Consider the following 25,506-nt stretch of genomic DNA (forward strand, 5'->3'; position numbering starts at 1 on the left):
TGACCCAATCTCGTTGCGCCTCCTCACTTCCATTGCACCCATTTGAATTCATGAGAAGAAACTTCTCATGAATTTTTTTCTCACACCAAGCCCTCTCCACGCCCCACTTTAATGTGCCAAATAAATGGATAAGGATGATTGGTTGGCTATTCAAATTCAAAATAAAGTTTGAAATTGAATGGGCAATCAATCTTTGCACCTTATCCCTTTTTTTTATGCCCTATTTATTATATGAGAAAAGGTTTCTCATGAAATCACTCCATGCATAATTTAAGCCACACCTCATGCCTTTAGTGGATAAGGGATGAGTTGGTATCCATTTGAATTTAAAATTTGATTTGAATTCAAATGTGCAATTACTCATCTTTATCCTTTCTTTTGGATAAGACGTTTGACGTTGTTATAAAATGAGGTGAAGAGTGGGGCGTGCAAGAAGAAGATTTTTAAAAAAAAAATTTGGAGCGTGAGAAGTCTTGTGCGTGAGAAGGAAGTCCATATCCTTTCGAGAGAAAAAGAAAGAAAAGAAAGAAAAGTGGGTGCAAGATTTTCGGTGAGTTCCCTAGAGTTTTAGCCTGGGGTTCGGGAAGTGAGAAAGTGAGCTACGAGTGTCGTGAGCCCACAAAATCTCAGGAAGATCTTTAATATTTTTTCAAACACGTCTGTTGATGATCCAGAATATCCAAAGAATTGACAGACATCGATCGAAGGAGTTCGATCAGCATCGACCGTCAGAAGGACTCTACAACGAGTTAGCACTCGTGAGGAGTCGGTCAGATCGAAAACTTTGTGTGGACGATCCACAGAGGCCAGACATGCTGTGTGATTGCGTCGCGACAATCAGACTCTCCCAACGGTGATCAAATTGCGGCGATCTACTACCCGCATAAAGGTATTGTGTTCTGAACACATTACAGTAAAGTGTTTACTATTCGAATTTGAATTTTAAATTTAAATGAATGCATGCTATATATCATATTTAGATCCTAGTATAGGATAAATTCATGTTAATTAATTAGATTAATTAATATTTTTTCACTGTAAAATCATAATTTTGAAAAAGTTTTAAAATTACCATTTTACCCCTGCATTGAATTTTTCCACAGTCTCTCCGTTGCTTTTTTTAGATATCAATAAATTGGCCAGATTAGTCAACAAAATCAATTAAAGAACTACCTTTAACACTTGTCTAGATACCAATTGATTAATCGATTCAAGAATTGGTTAGCCACTGGTTTTGATCACTACGACTTAATATAACTTTTTTTTATGAGGGCTTTAATGGTCACAAGCACATCCTTAAAATTTAACTACATAATTATGATCTAACAAATATATATTAATTAAATCATAACACAGTTATTTACATAGTATAGCACATATAATATATCATATGCATACAACCGCATGTTTGTATAATTCTATATATAGACATGCTCATATGATTGAACCAATCAAGGTTGACTCTGATACTACTATTGGGTTATAATAGACAGTGGAAGTATGAATTTCATAATTTTGCATAATAAAATCATAATTATCAAATTCTAACTCAAGACTTCCTTGGTGATTAACAATCATATATCTAAACATACATGATACTATGAAAGATATAAAAGAATACCTATATCGCTCAATCCAAAAAATTTCAATAGAGCTTTCACTAGACACCCAAGTGTTCACCCTTCAATAGTGATCTACACAGAGACTAGATCAAGATACAAGCTCCTTCAAGATTTTTCTTCACTAATTTGGGCAGCAAAACCTCCTCTTGTGTTTTTCCTGAACACCCTCCTCCCTTAGCTTGTCTTTCTCTACTTTTCCTATCTCTTTATCTTCCTTTACTATCTTTCTAAATTTTTGTCCTAAATTGGACTTGCCCTTACTATATTTGGACTTGTCCTAATAAGGAAAGGAAGAAAGAAATTGGACAATCTAGAGATGAATATAAGAAAGAAGAGATAAACTTCTGAATGCCAAAACACTGGAGACTCCATGCTATTTATAATTAGCGTGGAGTTGTATATCAACGGGTGCCATCCAATCCACACACCCCAAATGAATTTTTAGAGGTCTTTCCATGTTCTAATTTAAGGAAAAGTCATATCTGATAATAGTCTTTCTGCAAGTGAAACTCTCTTATCAGATATGATGTTTTATTCTTTTCCTGCGTGAGCCCAATAAAAGATGTGATAAGCATCTTTCCATTAAGCAGATCATTTTCAGATTTTTACACGTAGAAACTCTTTTCTTAAATATTTAAAAACCAAAAGATTATCTGATATAAGTGGTGCTTAAGAGACTTAAAGCAGAAGGAGTCTTTGCGGTCTTTTATTAGTATTTCCGAGAAGTTGCGTAGCAACAATTTTTAACGCCCTCCTTCTCCACCACAGATCAGCGCCTCATGCCATCCAAGTGCCTATATTGGAGGTGCCATCTCACTCTTTAGGTATGGAAAAATGTAGATAAAAAGGTAGCATGGGTGTTTGGTTATGAGTCCATAACCACATGAACTCTTTAGTCCATATCCATCCATAACACCAAGTCAAAGCTAACCCAATCCAATTAAGCCAAACCAAATAAGAGGAATTCAGTTAGGTGCCAACATTTGGCTAACCTAAATTAGACCCAAATAAACTATGAGCTTAATTAACTCAAGTCTATCCAAATTAGAATCGAAATCGAAATCAATTTGATTCTAGGAGCTAGTGTTTGCAACATATACTAGTATGTTAATTCTGCAAACTTAATCTAATCCAATTAGATCCTTGATTAGTCTCTTTTGTGTGTGACCTATTGAGTTTCTCATCTAGCTAGCAGTAGGTCCAGATGCAAGTTAATCAAATTTGATTAGAACCTTTCTAATTATTTAAGTCCGAAACAAGCTAACCTGAATTCAGCAATTAGAATCCTATCTAATTGGTGATCGAATTAAACCTTTAATTTGATCAAACTCACAAGTCAAGATTGATGTCTAGCAACATATCATGACTACCTAGAAGATGTAGAATTTGGTAGAAAAATTAAATATGCCCTTCAATGGTAAGTTACCGTACAATCCAGTCCTTTGATCATCCAACATCCCGAATATATTTATGAGTATGGAATCATATCAAACTCAATACATATTCTTATTGTTTCTTTATCAATCAATGATAACTCTAATAAAGCATTAGAATCCCTATCTAACCTTCATTTGCTTTGGCAAAAGTATTCTTGAGTTTACCAAGAGAAAAGAATACATAGGATGTCATCTCTTCTTACTAAAAGTGATCAATTCCTTGTTGACTTACTCACAACCTTCATACACACTTCATCATATTCAGAACACTTCATATATGATTTAATACATGTTTGAGAGTGAACCAAAATATAGGTTGATATGTACAAGATTCCATGGTGGTCTTAGGTCCAAGGACTATTTGCACAACTCCCGCTTAAAGAATTATCTTTTGACATGTAAGTAAGACTCTATAAGATATTCTCTGTTGGCAGGTCAATTTAGTAAACTCATTCCTTAATGAGCACCCACACCCTTGTATTAATGTCCTCATACAAGTGGCTTGTGAGATCAGCCACTCTCTCTATCGAGCATACAAAAGATGTGCCAGTCTTTCTAAATATTGATCTCCGACTCAATATTCTTATGACCAGAAATATTTAAGATTAGGATTTTAGGATTTTAAATCTCATTGGCATGATCTATTCATGTCCTCTAAAATCATTATCTTAATCTATAGGGTTTATCATAATCCTTAATATGAAAAGATGTAACTGAAATGATGAATCAAAAATACCTCATTTTTATTTATATCAAAACAAATATCTTTACGTGAATTGGAAAAATATATAAATAAGTCCTATCATATAACCCTTGTGATTGACTTGTAGGGTATTTATTCTTTTAGTAATCTTCCGATGAAAAAAAAAAGGGAGATCATGCCCTTTGAATGGTTGCAGAGGCTAAGTTTTCCTAGCCTCTGATAGAGCTTGTGGTGGAGGACTCATCCTCCTCCATCATACTGGAACAGGGGACTTCCCTGTTCGGATGTGAGGATAGGCCTTCGGCCCAACAGCTGGGCGTCACAGAATCAGCTTCGGAGCTAGAATAAAATGAAATGGATCGTGCACCACTGCAATATTGCTGCCATATGATGAATGCTCTCACACATTTGCATTGCATCTAGTGATGAATACCATAAGAAGGCAAACTAATCAGCTGCAGATATAGCAAAAAATCAAGTCACTGAATCATGAGAACAATTTAAATATTCGAGAGCGCTTCTCCACGAAAAATACAGGCATAATGAATTTACGAAATACTGAACTCGATATAGGAATTAGCAGATGCCTACCAGTCAACAATATGAAAAGCTTTCCATAAAGTGGACATTGCCATGGCACTAGGAATATTACAGGACGGTGAGAGGATCATCCTTCACAAATAACCCCATCAAGAGAGATAAATAGTCAAATTAAAGTTACAGCACAGTATTTACTCAAGGTCAAGGACAGGTATGATATGACAAGCCTCCATATTACATGTATAACGACTAAAAGAAATGAAATCCATACAAAAAGAAAACAAGTCCATGTATGACGATGATGTAAACATTGTACGTGCATATCGTTTACTCCACGTTAATTATGACTTATTTAAACAATGTCCATTATCTTTCCCACAAGGGAGAATAAATCATCTCCGGATGAAAGTCCAGGGTCCCCTTGCTGCCCCCATCCTGCAAAGGGCCAGCAGAAACAAGTCCGCATTGAGTCCTAGATGGATGGTACCGTATATAAGGGCAGTTGTTTATTATCAAAAAATATAGATATAAGGGCAGCTATTGTCGTTTATACGGAGAGGGAGGGTACAGCATTAAAGTGGTTTTATCTGATACTCAATGGGATGCCTTTATTCAGCCCTCCAGCAAAAGAGCCTCAGCCCTCCAGCAAAAGAGCCTCGACAAAGGTTCTCCCTCCCCCAAAGAAAGGTGTGGTTTTAGAGATGAAAGTAGTGTGAATAATATCCGTTCAAATTTTTATATTTAATTAATATTTATATTTATATTAAAAATAAAATAGATATAAATATAAATATTAATAAATAATTATCCAATCTATATCTGAATATTCGAATCCATCTATAATCTTATATAATTTTATATAGTATTTATAAATTAAAAAAAAAATATTTAACCATATAAATATACTATTAATTTAATTTATCATTTATTTAATAATATCTTTGATTTTGTAATCATAAAGTTTAATCATCCAACTTATATCTGTAATTATATTCATACTTCCAGTATCCAAATTGTATACGTATGAATTTAAAACAAATATAGATATGAATTTTTCATCCGAATAATATCCATATCCATATCCATATGTATTCACAGATAAAACAAATATATATATGAATTTACTGATATCCGATCCGCATCTGATCCGATTTTAACCCTACATGATTTTATCGTTGTCACGTGACTTGGATCCAATTTAATTTACCACGTTAGGCATATTCTATCATGGAAACCAGTTTTCGGAAGCAGGTATGTTTGTGGCTTAACCATAGCATGTCAAGTCATTACTTGGTAAAAAAGAAATCAAAATCGTTTTACATTTTTGTGTTTTTGAAGTAATAGCTGCATAACATTCTGCTAATTAATTGTATTTCAGGTTGTTAGCTAAAAGGCCTTTTCTCTATATATGATTAGGTGATGTTATCGTGACAGAAAAGTACCTCCAAACACTGGCAAACGTTCTTATACTCATATAGATTGTTAGTGCAGTCCATATTCCAATGAATCCATGAGTTGAAGAAAGATATATCAGGCATGGAATGCTAACAGCAGCAACGGCAACCTAAAGACGGAGAAAAATATGAAAAAAGATAACCATAATAATCAAGCCTTAGTCCAACAAAGATCGAAAGATATATCAGAAGGATTTAATTATAATTGAAGAGAAGATGATTAATAATATGCTGAGTTAGGTTGATAAGAACTTGCCATAGAATAAGCAGAATATGTGTAATCAGATGCTCCAAAGTTGATGCCATCAAATACAAAGGCCAATGAATTAAGCGTTTGTGTACCAGCAACAAACTGAATCACAAATATCAAATTTTTCAACAGAAGATGCATGTGTCAGATACTTATACAAGTCGGAGAATCATAATAATATTTTCAAGGACAAAGGCAGGAGGAAAACACAGCTTATTGCATTTTTTATTTCTCTAATTTTGGTTCTAATGCTTTTGAAGTAAAATTACTCTACTCAAACTTGAAGTTCAAGCTTTCTTTATGACTTTTTTCCTGCAACTTTTAAGGCTACTTTTTCTCTTAGCGTATAATTCATCATGATAAATTACAAAAATGATATACCGGGATGCCTTTGTGAATTATATGTATCACGTTAATGTCTTTTGTGAATATTCCCGATCCAAACTGAAGTCCAACTCCTAGCAGAAGTGTGAGGGCCATCCCCAATACAATGCTTAACTGCAGTACACGTGCATTAAAACTTTTAGTAATAATTTGAGGGGGAAAAAGGGAGCAGAATTTAATCAGAATTTCTGATACCTGTAATACACGAGCTGTAGCAGCCACTACCTTGTGATAGCCCCCTCTCGCAAATGCAGTCGCAAGTATCGCCTGCAAAGAAGTAAAGTTTGCTCAGAAAACCAATCACGTTTTAAAATACACTAACTTTAGCTTTTGTTGATTAAAGATAAAAGATAAACATAAATATGAAGCTGGAGAAATTTTTTTCGGCCGTCGATCCATTCAGTTGCATTGCTTATGAATGCTATTAGAAAGTGGAAAGGATTATAGCTAGCCAATTAATTTTCAGAAGCACATATACCAAGCAGGTGGAAGTGGATGTGGAAGCAGATATCAACTATGAGTATGATGACTTCACATGGTTGGCGTGTTAGTCATATGCTGTGATGAGAATGGAGGTCTTACCTGCCCAGCAACAGCCAGACCATCAGCAAGGAGAGATGTAGCCAACCAAACCTGCAAGCATATCTGAAATGCTGCCATAATAATTGGTCCGTGGTGTGCAGCCAATGATGCTCCTAGCGTTACACAAAATGTTACAGCTACCACCCTCCCTAGAAGCATAAATCCTGGGTTCCAGAAAGAACAGTAAACCCAACTTTGATTAGAACTGGAAATCAAAGAATGTAGAGAAAGAAGTCAGTATACACCTGAGCTCTATAGCTAAAACCTATTCTGCATTATCTTTTGTGTAATCTTTCTGCCATTTTCATTTTCAATATCACTATCATGCTATGACTGCACGTTGGCTAGGAATTGGTCAGATCAGCAACAGCTGACCATTGCCATTGTGGATGAGCTGACAACTCTCACTAGGCCCTTTAGGACCTAAAACCACAAGCCTTACATGCATCCAGCTCTGTCTTAACCTCGATCTGGGGTCCATGCCTTCTCAGCTGGAACCAATAAAATGCTTTTTGAAACCATAGCTCTAAACCTACCAACTTAATTATGGCAATGTTTTAAACATGCCATCTGAAATGGCTAATTTGAAGCAAACTCTTTCTCCTGATCTCACTATTTGTCCAATTTTATCAGCTAAATCTCATGCACATACAGAATCTAAAATTTAAGGCCAGCATGCAGTTTGTATTGGCCAAAGTAAGCTGACGTTGAGATTTAATTTAATCAGAAAGGCCGTCAGTCGATAAGTTGAAGTTTCACACATGGTAGGAAACATCAACTAAGTCAGTTTAGTTTAAGCAGAAGATCAAGGTAAGCTAATATTAATTTGATATTATATAACTTTGGCTAGTTGTTTCACTTAGCATGGTTCGAAATCTTACCACATCTAAGGAATCGACTAAATTTCAGGGCTTTGATACTAGGAGGCACGACATTAACTTGCCTCACCAGTCTGGATAACATTATTAACGTAATAAGGTACCTGCAAGGAGAAAATTCATTAGACGTCGGATGACAAACATCTGAACATACAGAATTTCAAGATAAATGAATAGGTGATGAAAGTAAGTAGCACTTACTGAGAAATAACATGGGCAATAGCTGCACCACTGACCCCCAGGTGGAAAACAAACATCAGAATTGGATCTAAAATGATGTTGGTCACATCCCCCACCACTACAATGTCAGGGAAGGAAATTTGCAGAATTAAAATGACGCCACAAAAAATAAGCGAAGTGAAACAGCTAAAATAGATTGACTATCGCTTGGAGCAACCACTTTACAAAATGAGAAGTCATATCCCATTCAGTGTGTTTGGTTTATCCACCTAAGACATGAGGCACAATGCTTGAAAATGTTGTATGATCAGATTTCAAACTTGATGTCAAGTAGCTTGGATAGGTGTCCAAATGATGGTCAAGGCAACCCTTGATCCAAGAGATAAGTGCAAAGATAGGTTGTTCTCAGGCTCGATGCATATAGTGTTTAATTGGCCAAGAATCCAAAACCAACACTCTAGTCATCATTGTGTCAAGCCAACAAGCAATCTAACCTTTTTAATTAGCTGACAAAGAACATAAAGATGAAGTGTTGCTTTCTTTGCCCCATCAATAAAATTTCTGTGATAATTAATCAAAAAAATTTGTGATAATTAAATTGCAAGAGAAAGGAAAACTTTCTCAGGTGGCTGATGAAGTAAATTACCTAGTTGTTAGAGTTGTATGCTTTAGATAAAATTGTACTTACCAGTAGCATATAAGGGAGTTTTTGTGTCCTTGAATCCTCGGAAAACCCCTTGCACGGCTAGAGACAAGAGAACAGCCGGAGAGCCAAGGGATCTCAGTGTTAAGTACCGTAATGCTGGGGTTAGCATAGGAGAACCCTAATATATAAGGAATGTAACTAGTAAGGGAAAATACACTGATATTTACCATGCTTAACCTTACCAAAAATTAAAATTTTCTAACAATGCTATCCATTTGTGCCATTTGGTGGGATAATGTGCACATATGCACACAATAATAATATCCAATCACGTGAATAAATAAAATATGATTACTTGTCTGTCAAACAAACCAAGCAGTTGTTATAAATAATGTAGCAAAACACAAAATATATTCTGTGGATAGCAACATAGAAGCCGAGAATATCAAGGAGACAACCCAAATTTTTAAAACTGACAGAGAACTCTTATTTAATAGTAAAAGCATAAAGGCAGCTCCTCAAGTAGGTAAAACGGCGAACAAAAGCTGGAAAATATTACAACATAGCTTCAGAATCTCACAAGGGGCGGGCTCCAAAATATAAGTCAAAGATAATGAACAGTTTTACTCCATCTCATTGTCATCCACCAGTATTCATGCAATATTTTGATGATGAAAATTTATAAAGCTCAGTGGAGAAAAACTTTTGCAGGCTCCACTATACATGCCTCAGATCAATTCCATTGCCAGCAAATTTATGGATAGTTGCCCTTTTCTTTTTGTCCATCCACTTCTTACTCATTTGCAATTAGAAATATATAACTCTCCTGATTAAACAAGAAAACTACGAGGATTCAATTTTTCTAAGAGAGAAATAGGGCCAGCATGTCGACTGATGTCACTTTGCTTGCTAGACAAATTATGGAATAACTCCCAAAGCCGAGCACAGATCCTTTGTGGTGCTTGGGAGGCACTGTAGAGTGCTGTACAATCTTAGATGGCCACCATCAAGAAATGGATGGCCATTAAGGCAATCCATAAGCACATACCATATCACTCATGATACATGTTGTTTGATGGCTGTTCATCTTTTGATGGTGGCCATTCAGAGATGCACAACACTATACGTTGCAGGGGCGGCATCGCAAAGGATACTAGTTTTTCAAAATGAGAATGCCTATCCTTGAGGTATTATTCATCAGACATGAACAATAAAAAAGCCAAATCAGTATCATGCTCATGGTGCAAGAATTCAGCTGTCCTCATTCGAGCATTCGCCACCTCATGGGAAATAAATTACTTTGTTTCTTTGATTGTCTTTTTATGAATAGTGGTTGATAATAATAATTATAACAGAGTAAAACAAAGGGTCACAAGAAACCTAGAAAAGGCACTTTTACACCAAGAGTTTCTCTAAGACGAGAAAAAACGGACATGTAGAAGACATCCTAATGTCCAAATCTATACAAGAGAAGACAGAACCACCATTCAAATGAGCAACTGTTAGTTTTCTGGATCATATCCCCTCCATCTTTAGGTTTTTTATGTCATAAAATCCTCCTAAACTGACTATGTACCTGGCAAAGGGAAATGTTAAATTTGTCAAAGTACCTGGCATATGTCCAACGAAACTGACTAACAATTAGTAGTTGACCAAAAAAATCACAATTCCCTTGGAACAAACCAATGATAACAACATAATCCTGTTCAGCTCAGGAAAGTTCACTAGTTCATCGACATCTTTCCCATAGTCTAAAGCTGTCATCCACAGGGATTATCGCAAGAATCACAATCCAAGCACAAAATCATTTAAGAGAAATTGAAGATCCAAAACTCACATCAGGGCATGAAAATAGAATCTTCCTTCAAAAGATAAAGGTAGATTGACTTAAGATATCACTCTCGATGGCCCCACTTTCAGTTGCGATATTAGCATTTCAGGAAACAAGAAGAAACATTGAAGAAGATTGAAGAAAACGGTAAGACATATGATTTTTTTTTGTCTATGCTATTCACCATCCAATCACAGCCAAATAAAGATAAGACTGTAGAGAGAGAGAGAGAGAGATCTAAGGCTCATCCTTCCACAAGCTGTCTCTCTCATAGTTACTGTCCTAACCATTTGTGTCTCTTACTGGTCCCTCTTATGATGCTCATAGGAGCTCTAATGCAGATTACATGAATATTGTCAACATGCATTCATTCCAGCTCACCGCTCTATATTTGCTTTGCACTTTATCTTTGGTTTCTCTCTTTGTTTAGCTACTCTATATTTAATTTCTTTCCTTACTTAGCATGTAATTGAGATGCTCCTTTTCTACCTCTTGTAATAATTGTAATAACTGGCCTAGAGCAACCACAATTAAAATCTATATAAACTCCTATTGGAGCTCAATGAAAAGTAAGGAAGAAAAAATTATTTTCAATAAAAAATTATCTTCATCATGGTATCAGAGCCTTGAAACTCCAATGAGCATCCCTTCTTTTTCCTCCGTCGGTGCTCTCTCATGGCTACTGGTTTATCTATCTCCACCTCCTCCAGTCTCTCTCCTCTTCCATCGAACACAATGACCCCTCTCACCTTTCCATCGGTATGGGATTTTCTATCCATCAAGTTGAATGCGTCCAACATTTTGATTTGGAGAAAGCAAATTACTTCCTTCTTAAAGGGTCGAGGTTTGTTTAGATTTCTCGATGTCTCTCACCCACAGCCCACTGATCCTATTGTCGCTACTGCTTGGCAACAATAAGATCCCTAACTCATAAGCCTTTTCGTTGCTTTATTATTTGAAGACTTGATTCCTCTTCTTTTTGATAAAGAGACTAGCTTTGAGTGCTAGAGCACTCTTCATGAAGCCTATGGTTCAACATCTCCTACCCAACTCATGTCTCAACACCTAGAGTTATAGAATCTTCATCAAAAATTGGATGAGACTATTACCTCTCTTTTCTGACATGCAAAAGCTATAGCTGATGAACTTGCTACATCTGGTAATGCCCTCAAACCAACTGAATTTAATCTCTATGTACTGCACGCTCTATGTGATGACCTACAAGATGTGGTCCTTGGCATTCTCAACCAAAACACCCCTTCGACGTATACTAAACTTCATGAGCTCTTACTTAGCGATATTGAATGCACACGGATATTTAAAAAATTAATTATTGCTGATGCCACCCCTTCTACCAATCCAACTGCCAATACTGTTCAGTAGTCCCCTAATTCCTCTAGTAAACCTGGGTCCTCTATGGGTCATGACTTTACTCAAGGTTGTGGGGGGCGTAGCCAATTTGATCGAGGTCATGATTATTTTAATCCATCTGATGGTTGTGGTTCTCAATGGTATTCTTTTTGCAATCGTAGTAACCACTCTAACGCCACCTGCTTCTATCGCCCTCAACAGCCTTATCCACACTTCTACTTTCCACAATCCAATATCAATTTCTCATATTCACTATACCTAAATCCAAAACCGTCTTACCATCACCCTAATCAACCACTTCTCCCTACCCCTCACCCCTCCACCGCCCTCACCTGGTACCTCAATATAGGCGTATCTTACCATGTCACTTCTGACATTCATTCTATGTTCTCCAATGATTAGTACACTGGTCCTGATCAGGTGCATGTAGGCAATGGTAAGGGGTTACACATATCATATATTGGTTATAGTTCTTTTTCCTCTCTTCACTCTTCTCTTTCTTTTTAGTTATCTAACATTTTACACGTCCCCTTAATTTATTTCTAAAAATTTACTTTCCATACAACAATTTGCAAAAGACAATAACATCTTTTTTAAATTTCACCCATATCATTTTCTTGTGAAGGATTGAACCACTAAGTCTACAGTATTACCTGGTCTGAGTAAAGGAAGATTATACACTCTCCATTCCAACATTTCTCCTTCACCTGCATCTATTCACATAGCTAAGAGCACCACTCTTGTTGGCTAGCACAACCGTTTGGGCCATTCCCATTATCGCTTGCTTTGCTTCATAGTGAAGACCAATAATCTCCCCTACAAGTCTACACATCTTTATCCTCTTTATCCCTTATGTCAGTTAGGCAAATCTAATAAGTCATATTTATCTCCATCCCATCATCACAGTCAGTTTTCATTGGATCTTATTGATAGTGATGTTTGAGATCCTTTTCCTACTCTATCTTTTTTAGGACACCACTGTTAGATGTATGTCCTAGAAGCCAATATGGCTCACACATTGTAACAAAGTTAGGACACAATTTTGTACTTTATATATTATTTGATCAATAAAAGGATAAGTTTATTTTTTATTTAAGTATGATGTGTCCTTGAATCGTCCATGGAATTAACTTTTCAAAACATATTCTCAAAGTATTGAGAATTAAAGATATGTATTTAATTCTTAAATATTTTCGATCATAGTATCATCATGAGGATGGTGATTAATCTGGATAGATCGGTGTACAAATTACTTCCTTCGGGGTAGATAAGTTTCTGATCTACAGTGTAGAGACACTGAACGACGAATGCGGATAGTTTTTAGAGAGTAACTAGTACTGAGCGTGACCATACAAGAAATCACTTGGATTTCTATTCGATCATCAGTGATTGTCTCGATGCTGTAGTTATGTGAATAATCTTTTGATCTAAGATGATACGATTGTTCGTAGTGAGGCTGCTGGAGTTTGACTGACATATAAATATGGATCTCAATGAGCCCTTGTAGTGGATGTTGGTGATAGTTGGTCTACTGTAGGAGTATGGTGCGCATCAAGATGAGATCTATCGATCTTGATAGAGAGGAGTGATCCTATGAGATTTGAGAGGCTAAGTCTGAGAGTCTGTGGTCACAGCAATGTGATTGATGGAAAAAAAATTTTATAAGAATTACAATTAGACTTGAGCTGATTAAATCTATTATATGACAAATGTTGAGATTTGACAATTTATCCATGACTTGTCATTTAATCGGGACTCACGATAGAGGGACTGAATCATACGTTAACTACACCTTGAGGTTCATTTTCAGTTCTACTAGGCTGCCACTACATACTGCTAGGTATCACTGGTGGATTGTGAGAGCTCACTAGGATTGTTCTAGATCGACAATCCTTAATGAGTTAGAGTAGAATTATTCTAATCCATTGAAAAGAGTTTCAATAATATTTTGATAGAAATTATTGTATATCTCACTACCAGATAGAATTGAACCTATGGGGTCACACAACAAAGAGATTAGACTTGAAATAAGCAATTAAACTTATGAAGTATCAATTGGGTTTAGAGAAATCCTATTGGGTTTAGGATAACCTCGCTAGCATATGGTTGGACCCAATTTTTTCTTTATGTTTGAATTTTTTATTTGATAAGATAATTCAAACTAAATTACCTGCTAATAACCTAAATAAATTAAATTCATTGAGCTTCAATTATTGGGTGTCTAAGATTTTGGATCAAATGAATTAAGAGTGCAAGTCCTTAATTAATTTTGTTGATAGTTTTTATGGGGCGCCACTTGATTTGATCAAGTTGGGCATGTTCCATCTTTAGAGAACGTGTGGATCCTTATTGGGGCATCCCTTGGGTACACTGTGAGGTGTGATTTTATGGCTACAAGGGCTCCAAAAGTTGGCACCTAATAAATCTCCAAAAGAAAGTTGAATAACTTAAGTTATTAGAAAACCTAACACAAGTAGGACTTGTATTAAGTGCTTATTTGATTTTGAATAGGATTCAAACCTTATTCTTATTTAAAGGGATGTCCCCCAAGAACCCTAAGCATCATAACCAGTAGCCCATGCCCCTTATTAGAGTGCCCCAAGCCCTCTCTTCTCCTCCCCTTTGGACGTCCACATGCCACCTCCCTTTGGGCATCCCTCTTCCTTCTACACCCAAGGTTGTTGGGCGTTCCTCTTGTGCTGGTTTTTAGCCCATAGCAGCAGCATATTCAAAGAAAGAAAGGTAAGAGAAGAAGAGAAGAAGAAGATCAAGAAAAAGATCAAAGAGTTGATTGTGATCCAGACTTCGTTCAGATTCACAGGCTGATTTTTTTTGGAGAGAAAAAAAATCAATTTTAAGAGAGCTGTTCCAGACTGATTATGAGTGAATACCCGTAGAGGTTGAATACTTACGCAGCTAAGAGAGAGCCTCTTCTCTATCAAATCTAGATTTTAAAAAAAAAATTATGAAACAGGTATGTGATTTGATCACATATTCAATTTTAGCATATATTCAATTTCAGCATATGAAGTAGATCATTGTGGTTTATGTTTTATGCATATATGATATAGATTAAAAAAAATTTAATCTTCTATTCTACTGTAATGTTTAAAAAATAAAATTTTAAAACATACATGTATGCCCTGACATGAAAATTCCAACAGTGATATCAGAGTCACAGATTTCATATGTATGAAATTGACATACATGTTTTGAAAAAAGTTTCAAAATCTGATTTTTTCTTGATACATGAGATGTATAGATGAATATTTTGAATCTAAAATTTTATTTTAAATTTAATTTTAGAATATATAGTTGATATATTAAAGTATGCATAGATCTGAATTTTAATCTAGAACGATTTTTGGTTCATGTTCATGTCATATGTAGATGCATGCATAAACCTAAAATTTTATTTGATCTAATTTATGATTCATGTATGAGATATATGATTGCATATTTAGGTCATAAAATTCTTTTCAATCTGATTCATGATTTGTATATGAAATATATGATATCATGTGTTGATCTGAATTTTGCTTAGATTTAAATTTTACATGCATATATGAGATATATATTTGTATATTAAATTTAAAAATTATTTCATGATTTTAAATTTATCTTTCATGTAAAGAATTTAGATCTAAAATTTATTTTTAGAATCTAAAATTTGTGTTTGTGCATGAAGATTTTGGTTATGGAAAAATCAAAAAATTAGGTCATGTAATTAGATTGTATCTAAGGTTTTTGATTTGAATATTATGGGCCTAATTCGATTAAGTAATTGATCAAATCAAGTTAAGTATTGATTAGAGTTAGATCAATTAAGTTAAATGATCATGCAGTTATTGTTGATCAAATCGATTGAATCCCATATGTAGAATCGATCAACCTAAGGATCTAATTTAGCTTGATGGTTTGAGCTTGATTTGCTTGAGTTAACCTATTTGGACCCATTGACCTATTGGTGTCTAAGGTAAGTAATTGAGATATAGTTATTTAATTGGTTCTGTTAGCTGACCTGACTAATTTATTGGTATCTAAAGAAAGCAACGGAGAAACCTCCACCGATCTTCACTTACCTGGTCAATTTAGAAGATTGAGTCTTCAATTGGATTGCTTGGCATTTTTTATTTAGCCCATGTCAATTAAGTCAACTATATAATGACTGATTAGATGAGACCTAAATCTAAATCTCTCCACAAATATTAAGTCCATAGGTCTTCCACCATTATAGATGTGCAGGCGTGCTGCTGGTATTGATTGTTCTCGACTGGTTACAGTAGTTCAGTTGCACCGAGAATATGCAACCACTCTAGTAGCAAAGAGTTGCTCCAGGATAAGGATGGGGTTAAGCCCAATAACTGTTAGGTGAGGGACCCAATGACGGCCTTACACCTACTTGTGAATGGTAGATCGGGCTTAACTAAGGAGTGTAGTCAATAACTGTTAGGTGAGTCCACATGACTTAGAGACCAAGTCACTGTAACATACTCAAAGAAGCATCTGGGCAAAAAATTATCCATGCATCAGGTGTATGTTACCAATAACTGTTAGGTAAGGTGCATGGCATCGGTGGGACCGCAACAGCCATTAAGAATCTTTTTGTCACGTTAGGATTTTCGTTTCTCATCCGAAAAGTGGAGGGATCCAAAAAATTAGTGGGAGTCATTGTTTGCATCTTAAAGTCCCTAGAAGCAAATATAATATTAAAGTATAAAAGTCTAACTTGAATCTCTACTCTTACAGTTAAACAATGTCACCTTAAACCCTCTAACCCACATCCTTGAAACTAATCATTTGACTGAAACTAATTACAAAGACTGGCTCAGAAATCTCAGGATTATCCTGATCTCAACAAAATTAGATCATGTACTCGATCAGAAACCCATACTGTTACCAAACCATCCTACTGCTGAGCAAAGAGCTACTTTTGAAAAATAGACAGATGAAGACAGTCGGGTCAAGTGCTATGTGCTGGTATCTATGTCAAATGAGTTGCAAAGCCAGCATGAGCATATGCCCATTGCCAGGGCTATGATAACTCACCTACAAGAGTTGTATAGTGAGCAGTGTCATACTGCGTACTTCGAAGTATCGAAGAGACTCTTCAATTTGAAGATGCGTGAAGGGTAGTCAGTCCATGAGTACTGTATGACAGTGATCAAAGATATTGAGAAGCTTGAGAAGCTCGGGCTTGATATGCAAAAGAAATTGCAGATGTATTTGATCCTTTAATCCCTTATGAGTTAATATAATCAATTTATTATAAATTTTTATATGAACAAACTCAATTTCACTATACCCAAACTGGTCAATATGTTGGTCATCACAGAAGAAATCTTGAAGAGTTCAAGAGACACTATTTTCACTGTGGAGCGAACTTCTTTCAAGAGAAAGTCTATTGGGAAGAAGAAGACTAAATCCACTAAAAAGCAAAAAAAAGAGAGCAAGTCAAAGAAGGACGTTCCAAAGAATACCGAAGCAAAAGAAAAGTATTTCCACTCTACCTGTAGAGCCTAAAGATCAAAAAGATAATAAACCTTCGGAAGGTATGCTCATAATTGAATCTAACCTTATGATTTTTTTTTACTTCTAGTTGGGTATTAGACTATGATTCGAGTGCTCATATATGTACCTCAATGCAGGGTCTAATAGAAAATAGGAGGTTGAGGAAAGGTGACATGATCTTTCGGATAGGCAATGAAGCAAAAATTACTGCAGAAGCTGTTGGCACTTATCCTCTTCGATTACCGTCTGATTTTAGATTAGATTTAAAGGACTGTTATTTTATTTTTGTAGCTAGTCAGAATTTGATTTTCGTGTTTGTGCTAGCACAGGAAGGTTTTGAAATAAATTTCAATAAAAATTTTTATTCCATTTATCTACAAAATAAATTAGTTGCATGAGATCTTTTAATTGATAGTCTATATCACTTGCATATTGATAGAATGTAAATTTAAATAAGTAAATAGTGAGTGCCGTAGGTCAAAAGAGACCCAGAGATGAAATTAATCAAAAGTACTCGTGGCATTATAGACTAGGCGATATTGGAGAGGACAAGATAAATAAACTGATAAAGGATGGGATCTTTGGCTCTCTTAACCCAGAATCGTATCCAGCTTGCGAATCTTGTCTTCAAGAAAAAATGGGCAAATTATCCTTTGTAGTGAAAGAAGAGTGCCCTATAAGCCAATCGCAAGTGTATTGCAAGGAAACTTTTCTTTATTATGATGAACCCCAAAGATTAGGACAATAATTTTAGAAGACATGAATGGGTCATGCTAGTGAGACCTAAAATCCTAAAATTCTAATCTTAAATATTTCTGATCGTAGGAGCATTGAGTCGGAGTTTAATATTTTGGATAGACTGGCACATCCTATGTATGCTCAATGGAGAGGGTGGAAGATCTCACAGCCACTTGTGTGGGACACTAATACAAAGATGTGGGTGCTCATTTGAAAAATGAGTCCATTGAATTGACTCGATGAAAGAGAACATCTTATGGAAGCCTTACTTGCATGTCAAAGATGATTCTCTAAGTGAGAGTTGGACAAGTGATCCTTAGACCTGAGACCACTATAGAATCTTATGCATTTAAACCCATATTTTGGTTCATATCCAGACATGGCATTAAGACATGTACGGGATGTTCTGGATATAGTGGAGTATATATGGAGGTTATGAGTAGGTCAACATAGAATCGATCACTCCTAGTAAGAGAATATCGCATCCTGTGTATTCTCAATCCTAGATTACTTGAAAAAAATCTTTTGGTCAAAAGCAGAAAAGAGATTAGAAAGAGTTTCTAATACTTCTTCATTGGAGTCATCATTGGTTAATTGAGAATTGATATGAATATATGTTTGAGTTTGACATGATTCTATACTCATGAACATATTCAAGGTACAGGGATGATCGAAAGATTGAATTGTATAGTAACTTGCTACTGAAAGGTATATTTGGTATTTCCATTAAAATTTTATATTTTAATTAGCTCGAATGGACCTAAATCGATTAGATTGAAATCTAATCAAATTTGGTTAACTTACATCCGGACCTACTTCTAGCTAGATGTGAAATCCAATGGGTCACACACATATAAAAATTGGCCAAGGATCCTTTTTAAAAATGTTGATTAAAATTTTGGATTCAATCAAGGCTCCGGTAAGCATACTAGCACGTGTGGAATCCTTGCTCCTTTGGAGGTCAATTTGGTCTCATCCCTTGCTAATTAGCTAGCCCAATTTAGTGAGTGTTTGGGTCAGGTCATGCTACCTGGAAGCAACCCAAATTGAGGTGCCATATTCTATTTTAACGCCAATTATGAAGAGTCCAAGTTGTGAAGGACTCTTGGCACAAAACAGATTCTGTGTACAAGTGTGGGCATGGGCAGAATAAAAGAATCCTTCTGGCATAGGATTAAGATATGTGTGGTAGCCCATATCACCCTCCATCTTCTGATTCATATCTCAAAGTATGAGATATATTTTTTTTGAAATTTTTGGGGTGGAGAAAAATTAGAATAAAGAAGGAAGTCTCACATGCGCGCAGAAGTGTCGCATCTCTTTGAGATTTGGAGAGTCCTTCTCCTTACCAAATGCTTTCAAAATAAAACAAGTTTTGGTGATAATATTGCACATTTGACAAGCTATTTTTGATAATTTTTTTGGAATTTTTTTGAACTTATTTAGATGCCAAACGGATGCTATAAATTTCTACTCATGCCTGCACACGTGATGATCAGACTTCATGTGAAAGGATGTGAGAACACATCCATTTGTTAAAATTTTTATCCACTCATTATATGTTCTAGAATCAAGATTGAATCTTCTATTCACATAAATTTTTGAAGATTTTTTTGATTTGAGAAGGGATGACAAAAATATCCCTTTTCTGGTTGCATGTGCAAAGCTGGATGTTGATCGATGTATCATTGATAAGAGTCCTTCTGTTTGAAGGAACTCTTATCTCTGATTATCAGATCAGATAGGCCTCTTTGATGAGGCACATCTCTCTCTTTTGGCATCCCTCTAGTGGCTATACACTAGTCGAGGCACTGGGTGTTTGAGGTAATTCAGAAAGAGTTTCCAATTTTATCTTCGTTGCTCTCTTTTCTTTCTTACAACATATCTTAGTTTTAGGACAAGATTTTGGGATTTAAGACAAAATCTTATCTGATCCTAACAAGGGTTGTGAGGGTCCTAAAGAAGAAAGATCAAAAGTCTAGAGGAGGTTCTAAGAGAGTGGAGTCAGTTTCTTAGAGAAACCTGACCGGTATGAGGCTAGTCGAGTTCTAGTGGCTAGAACTCTTGAAGCAAGGTGAAGAAGGAGCACTGTCCTTGGTTTAGTTTCTGTGTGGATCACCATTAAAGGGTAGACACTTAGATGCCTTGTGAAAATTAAGATTAGTACTACAGATATTCTTCTTATCCTAATTTATATTTATTATACTTTGATTATTATAGTCAAAGGTTTCTGGACATTGGGGTTTTCGATGCATCGGGTGTTTTGAATGAAAATTTTAAACACCTAATCCTTCTGCTGTGCCACCAGAATCCAACAATGGTATCAGAGCCTACCTTGTTCTATATAATCAAAGGTTAGAATGTTATCTTGATTGTGATCAAACATGGATTTTTGGTTTGGTTCAAGTCGGGTCAAGGATTAAACCCGATTGAATATCCAAATCCTCGCATGTCTTAAAGATATATTTTTAAATATAAAATACATGATGCATGTATAAAATCTTTTTTAGTAGCTTAGTACTCTAATTGGGTTCATCACCAGGCCATCTGGTCATAAGAGCAAGTAGGGTTCAGAGATCCTCTCTTCCTGTTCAATAGGATACTTTTATGACGCATAGGGGTGCCATTGTGATGTCCTAAGTAGAAGAACTGCGAAAAGAATATTTTGTATTCATGCATGTTATTAGAACTTCATGCATATATGATATGCTTGAGATGCTTAGTTATAATCATATTGAATGATTATGATTTCATATCTTAGAGATATGAATAGATGCCATGATTAGTTGTTATGATTATTAAAATATACTATAATAGTGCATCATTATGATTGAATTAGGATGTGCTTAAGACCATTAAAGCTCTCATAATAATTATATTAAGTCGTAGTATTATGAATTAGTAACTGACCTATTTCTTGAATCGATTAATCAATTGGTGTCTAAGGAGTGTTTCAAGTAAGGTAGTTATTTAATTGGTTCCGTTGCTGGCCTGACCAATTTTATTGGTATCTAAGAAAAGCAATGGGGGGACCCCCATCAATCTTAATATTTTTCTGGTCAATTGGATTAGTTTGAATCTTGAGTGAAGATAGCTCAGTATTTAGAACACTACATATGCCTTCCTTCATGCCTAGTCAATATCCTGTCAAAAATCATAATGGTTTGTTGTGATATCCACAAGACTTGCTATGAAGATTGATGTGGGTTTGTCTTGATGCATATTAGATGCTTTATGGTATATTTTGGATATGTTGCTTTGTTATGATATCTATAAGGATAGTATTTTTTGGATATGACTGTATGAAAATGAAGGGTCTGATTTAACTACAAAATACTATAGTTTGTTGTGATATCCACAAGGCTATGAGTATTTTTAAAGGCAAGATTTATGTTGAGAGTTGCATGAGATGCAATTGGATAGGTTTTTCTACTTTTGAACTTATTGAGATTTGTTGTGATATCCACAAGGCTTCAATGAGGGATTAGGATCTCAACCCCATTAAGAAATTAGATTAGAATTTTTCATTTGCCATAGGAGAGGGCTATGGTATTCGATAAAATAGTAGGAGATATAACTAGTTTTAAAAGTCCTCAACTAGTTATGTATGTCAAACTTGAGTGGTTTGCTTATATTATTATTCTTTATTTATATAGATTTAAGTCTGCATTATGGCTTCTTTATATTCACTGTATAACATCAAAAATAAAAATATGTTGATCGATCCAACTCTGTGGATTGGTTGAGGAACTTGCAAATAAGGTTCATATCAGAGAAGAACTCCGATGTTCTGGATATTCCTGACCTTAAGATGGTCTGTAATAATGAGAAGGCAAAAGATGTCTATATGGATATTAGCTGTTTATTTTGTGGTCAGTTTGGACATTGGGAGTATAATTGCAAGAATAATCTTGCAAGTTTGAAGCAAGGTGCGAGTATAGTACCAAAAGGTGTGTATAAGATACAAACTTATTTTTTATTGAGCGGCTCAGATTCTGATACTTGGATATTAGATACCACCTATAGATCGCATATTTGTAATTCATTCCGACTACAGAATATCAAAAGTCTAAAAAAAATTGACCTCGAGCTCTATGGTGCAAGTGGAAAGTCTATTAGTGCAGAGGCTGTGGAAATCTGTATGCTTGATTTGCCTTCGGACAAAACTTTAGAATTAAAAAACTGTTATTACATGCCAAAGATCATTAAAAATATTATTTCTACACCTTTGTTGTAAAAAATAAGGTTATAAAATAAGGCTAATAGAAAATAGATGCTCCATTTTTTTTTCTAATAAATATTATGACAGTAGCTATATTGATAACAATCTTTTAATTCATGCACTCGATGAAAATATTTTTTATATTGAAAGAAATATGAGAAGAAAGAGAGAAGATGTGAATGTCACATATCTCTGGCATTGTTATCTTGGTCATATTAGTGAGTCAAGGATTAATAAGTTATACAAAAAAGAATTCTTTGACCTATATGATTATGAACATTGAGAACTTATAAATCTTGTCTCATAGGTAAGATGATCAAAACTTTATTTTCTGGATATGGAGAGAGGATGAATGAGTTGTTAACCCTAGTACATACAGATGTATGTGGATCAATGATAACTCAGGCCAGAGGAGGATACTTCAATTTTATCACTTTTACGAAAGATTTATCAAGGTTCGGATATGTGTATCTTATGAAACATAAATTCGAAGCCTTTGATAAGTTCAAAGAGTATCAATATATGATCGAGAAATAAACTAAAAAAGGTATTGAAGTTTTTCGATTTGATCGAGGAGGAGAATACTTATCCAGTAAATTTTTTGATCATCTTAAAAGTAAAGATATTCTCTCTGAATGGATCCCTTCTTATACACCCCAGTTAAATGGAGTAGCAGAAAGGAGGAATCGCACTTTGATAGATATGGTGCAGTCCATAATGTGCTTCACTGATCTTCCAATATCTTTCTAGAGATAATACCCTAGAGACTGCCACAAACATATTAAACAAAGTGCCTTCAAAGTCTGTTGCAAGCACACCATATGAGATATAGAAGGAAAAAAAGCCTAATCTTAAACATCTTAAGACTTGGGACTATCCTGCTTATGTTAGAAATATTTTTGGATATAAGCTTAGTGCTAGATCAGATAAGTGTAGGTTTGTAGGGTATCCTAAAGAAACTAATGGATACTACTTCTACCACCTACTGAACAAAAGGTGTTTGTTAGTAGGCATGCCACTTTTTTGAAAAATGAACTCATCCAAGAAGGAGGCAGTGGGAGGAATATTGAACTTACTGAAGTTCATAATTTACAAATCGATCCAGAAATATCAGTGGTTGGACCACAAGAAGATCCTCAATCAAAAATACCTAAAGATGAGGTACATCTACAATACACACCTCCTCTCTGAAGGTTAGATAGAGTGCATCATGTACCTCTGAGATTTGATGATAATATGATCAACATCATTCAGGATGATGATCCACTGACCTATTCGAAAGCTGTCATGAGTAGAGACTCAGATAGATGGCCGAAAGTCATGAAATCTGAGATGGACTCGATGTATATCAATCAAGTGCGGACCTTGGTTGATGCACCTAAGGGTGTGATCCCAACAGGGTACAAGTGGATCTTCAAGAAGAAGATCAGAGCAGATGGCCAAGTAAAAACTTACAAAGCTAGGTTGGTGGTGAAGGATTTCAGTCAAAGCTAAAGAATTGACTATAATAAAACCTTCTCACCAGTGGCTATGCTCAAGTCCCTCTGAATTTTGCTTGCTATAGCAGCATACGATGATTATAAGATCTGACAGATGGATGTCAAAACTGTATTCCTCAATGATAATCTAGAGGAAGAAGTCTATATGAGTCAGCCAGAGGGATTTGTCTCAAATGGAAGGGCAAATCAAGTATGCAAAGCTAAAAAGAGATCCATCTATAGATTAAAGCAGGCTTCGAGGAGTTGGAACATCCGATTTGATAAAACAGTCAAAGAGTTTGTCTTTATCAAAAATAAGAATGAACCATGTGTGTATAAGAAGATAAGTGGGAGTGCTGTTCTCTTCTTGATTTTGTATGTCGATGACATAGTGCTCATTGAGAATGATATCACAATAATGCAATCGGTCAAGACTTGGCTATCGAATAAGTTTTCTATGAAAGATTTGGGTGAAGTATCCTATATATTGGGTATAAAGATCTATAGAGATATATCTAAAGAGATGTTAAGCTTATCCTAGTCACCGTACATAGATCTCATATTAAAGAGGTTTAATATGGAGGCAAGTAAGAGATATTACTTGCCTGCAAGCCATGGTATATGTCTCTCCAAGAAAATATGTCCTAAGACATTAGAGGAGAGAAAGAAGATTAATAAAATCTCTTATGCTTTGACTGTGAGATCAATTATGTATGCCATGCTATGCACCAGGTCTGATGTAGCTTATACTTTGGGCATAGCTATCAGATTTCAAGCTGATCCAAAGGAGGATCATTGGAAAGCGGATGATAGCAAGTCAATATCAGAATATGTGTTTACCCTAAATGATGGGTAGTGAGTTGGAAGAGCTTCAAGCAACAGATAGTATCTGGCTCAATTACTGAGGTAGAGTACATCACTGCTAGTGAAGCCATTAAGGAAGCTGTTTGGATGAAAAAATTTATCATGGATTTAGGAGTCATTCCTAAGAATGAAGGACCAGTGTCACTCTATTGTGATAACACTGGAACCATTATTCAAGCAAAAGAACCTAAGTCTCATTATAGATACAAGCACATCCTCAGATGCTTCCATTTCATTAGAGATAAGATGTTGTCCTTGAATGAGAAGACAGAAAGAACAACACAGCAGACACATTTACTAAAGGCCATACCACAGCAGCTATATGATCGCCATCTTAATTGTATGAGATATAAAGGCGATCGACTTTAGTGCAAGTGGAAGATTGAAAGAAGAGTATCCTATAAGCCAATTGCAAGAGTGTTGCGATGGAACTTTTCTTTATAATTTTTTAACTCATGAAATGATATTTATTATTTAAAGTATTGATTCATCATATTAGCTAAATCTTATTATGTCTAAGATTATGATGAATCTCAAAGATTAGAACAATAATTTTAGAAGATATGAATGGGTCATGCTAGTGAGACCTAAAATCTTAAAATTCTAATCTTAAATATTTCTGATCATAGAAGCATTGAGTCGGAGATCAATATTTCAGATAGGCTGGCACATCCTATGTATGCTTGATGGAGAGGATGGCAGATCTTTCTAACCACTTGTGTGGAACACTAATACAAGGATGTGGGTGCTCATTTAGAAAATGAGTCCACTGAATTGACTCGATGAAAGAGAATATCTTATGGAAGCCTTACTTGC

At 35.3% G+C, this 25,506-nt stretch overlaps 1 protein-coding gene across 1 annotated transcript in view; it reads right to left on the minus strand.

Annotated features, from left to right (window-relative positions):
- Nucleotides 1-4,370: 4,370 nt before the first annotated feature.
- LOC105035289 (protein DETOXIFICATION 42) overlaps nt 4,371-25,506 on the minus strand; it is a 44,507-nt gene continuing 23,371 nt past the window's right edge. The window contains exons 5-13 of the mRNA XM_010910808.4: nt 8,718-8,853; nt 8,051-8,147; nt 7,853-7,953; nt 6,972-7,135; nt 6,585-6,656; nt 6,387-6,503; nt 6,012-6,107; nt 5,744-5,865; nt 4,371-4,736 (exon numbers count right to left, since the gene is read on the minus strand). Of these exons, the coding sequence (XP_010909110.1) occupies nt 4,694-4,736; nt 5,744-5,865; nt 6,012-6,107; nt 6,387-6,503; nt 6,585-6,656; nt 6,972-7,135; nt 7,853-7,953; nt 8,051-8,147; nt 8,718-8,853 (948 nt within the window). The 3' untranslated portion in view covers nt 4,371-4,693. The remainder of the gene's footprint in view (nt 4,737-5,743; nt 5,866-6,011; nt 6,108-6,386; nt 6,504-6,584; nt 6,657-6,971; nt 7,136-7,852; nt 7,954-8,050; nt 8,148-8,717; nt 8,854-25,506) is intronic.

The sequence above is a fragment of the Elaeis guineensis genome, chromosome 15, assembly GCF_000442705.2.
Source record: "Elaeis guineensis isolate ETL-2024a chromosome 15, EG11, whole genome shotgun sequence".
NCBI classification, from domain to species: domain Eukaryota; kingdom Viridiplantae; phylum Streptophyta; class Magnoliopsida; order Arecales; family Arecaceae; genus Elaeis; species Elaeis guineensis.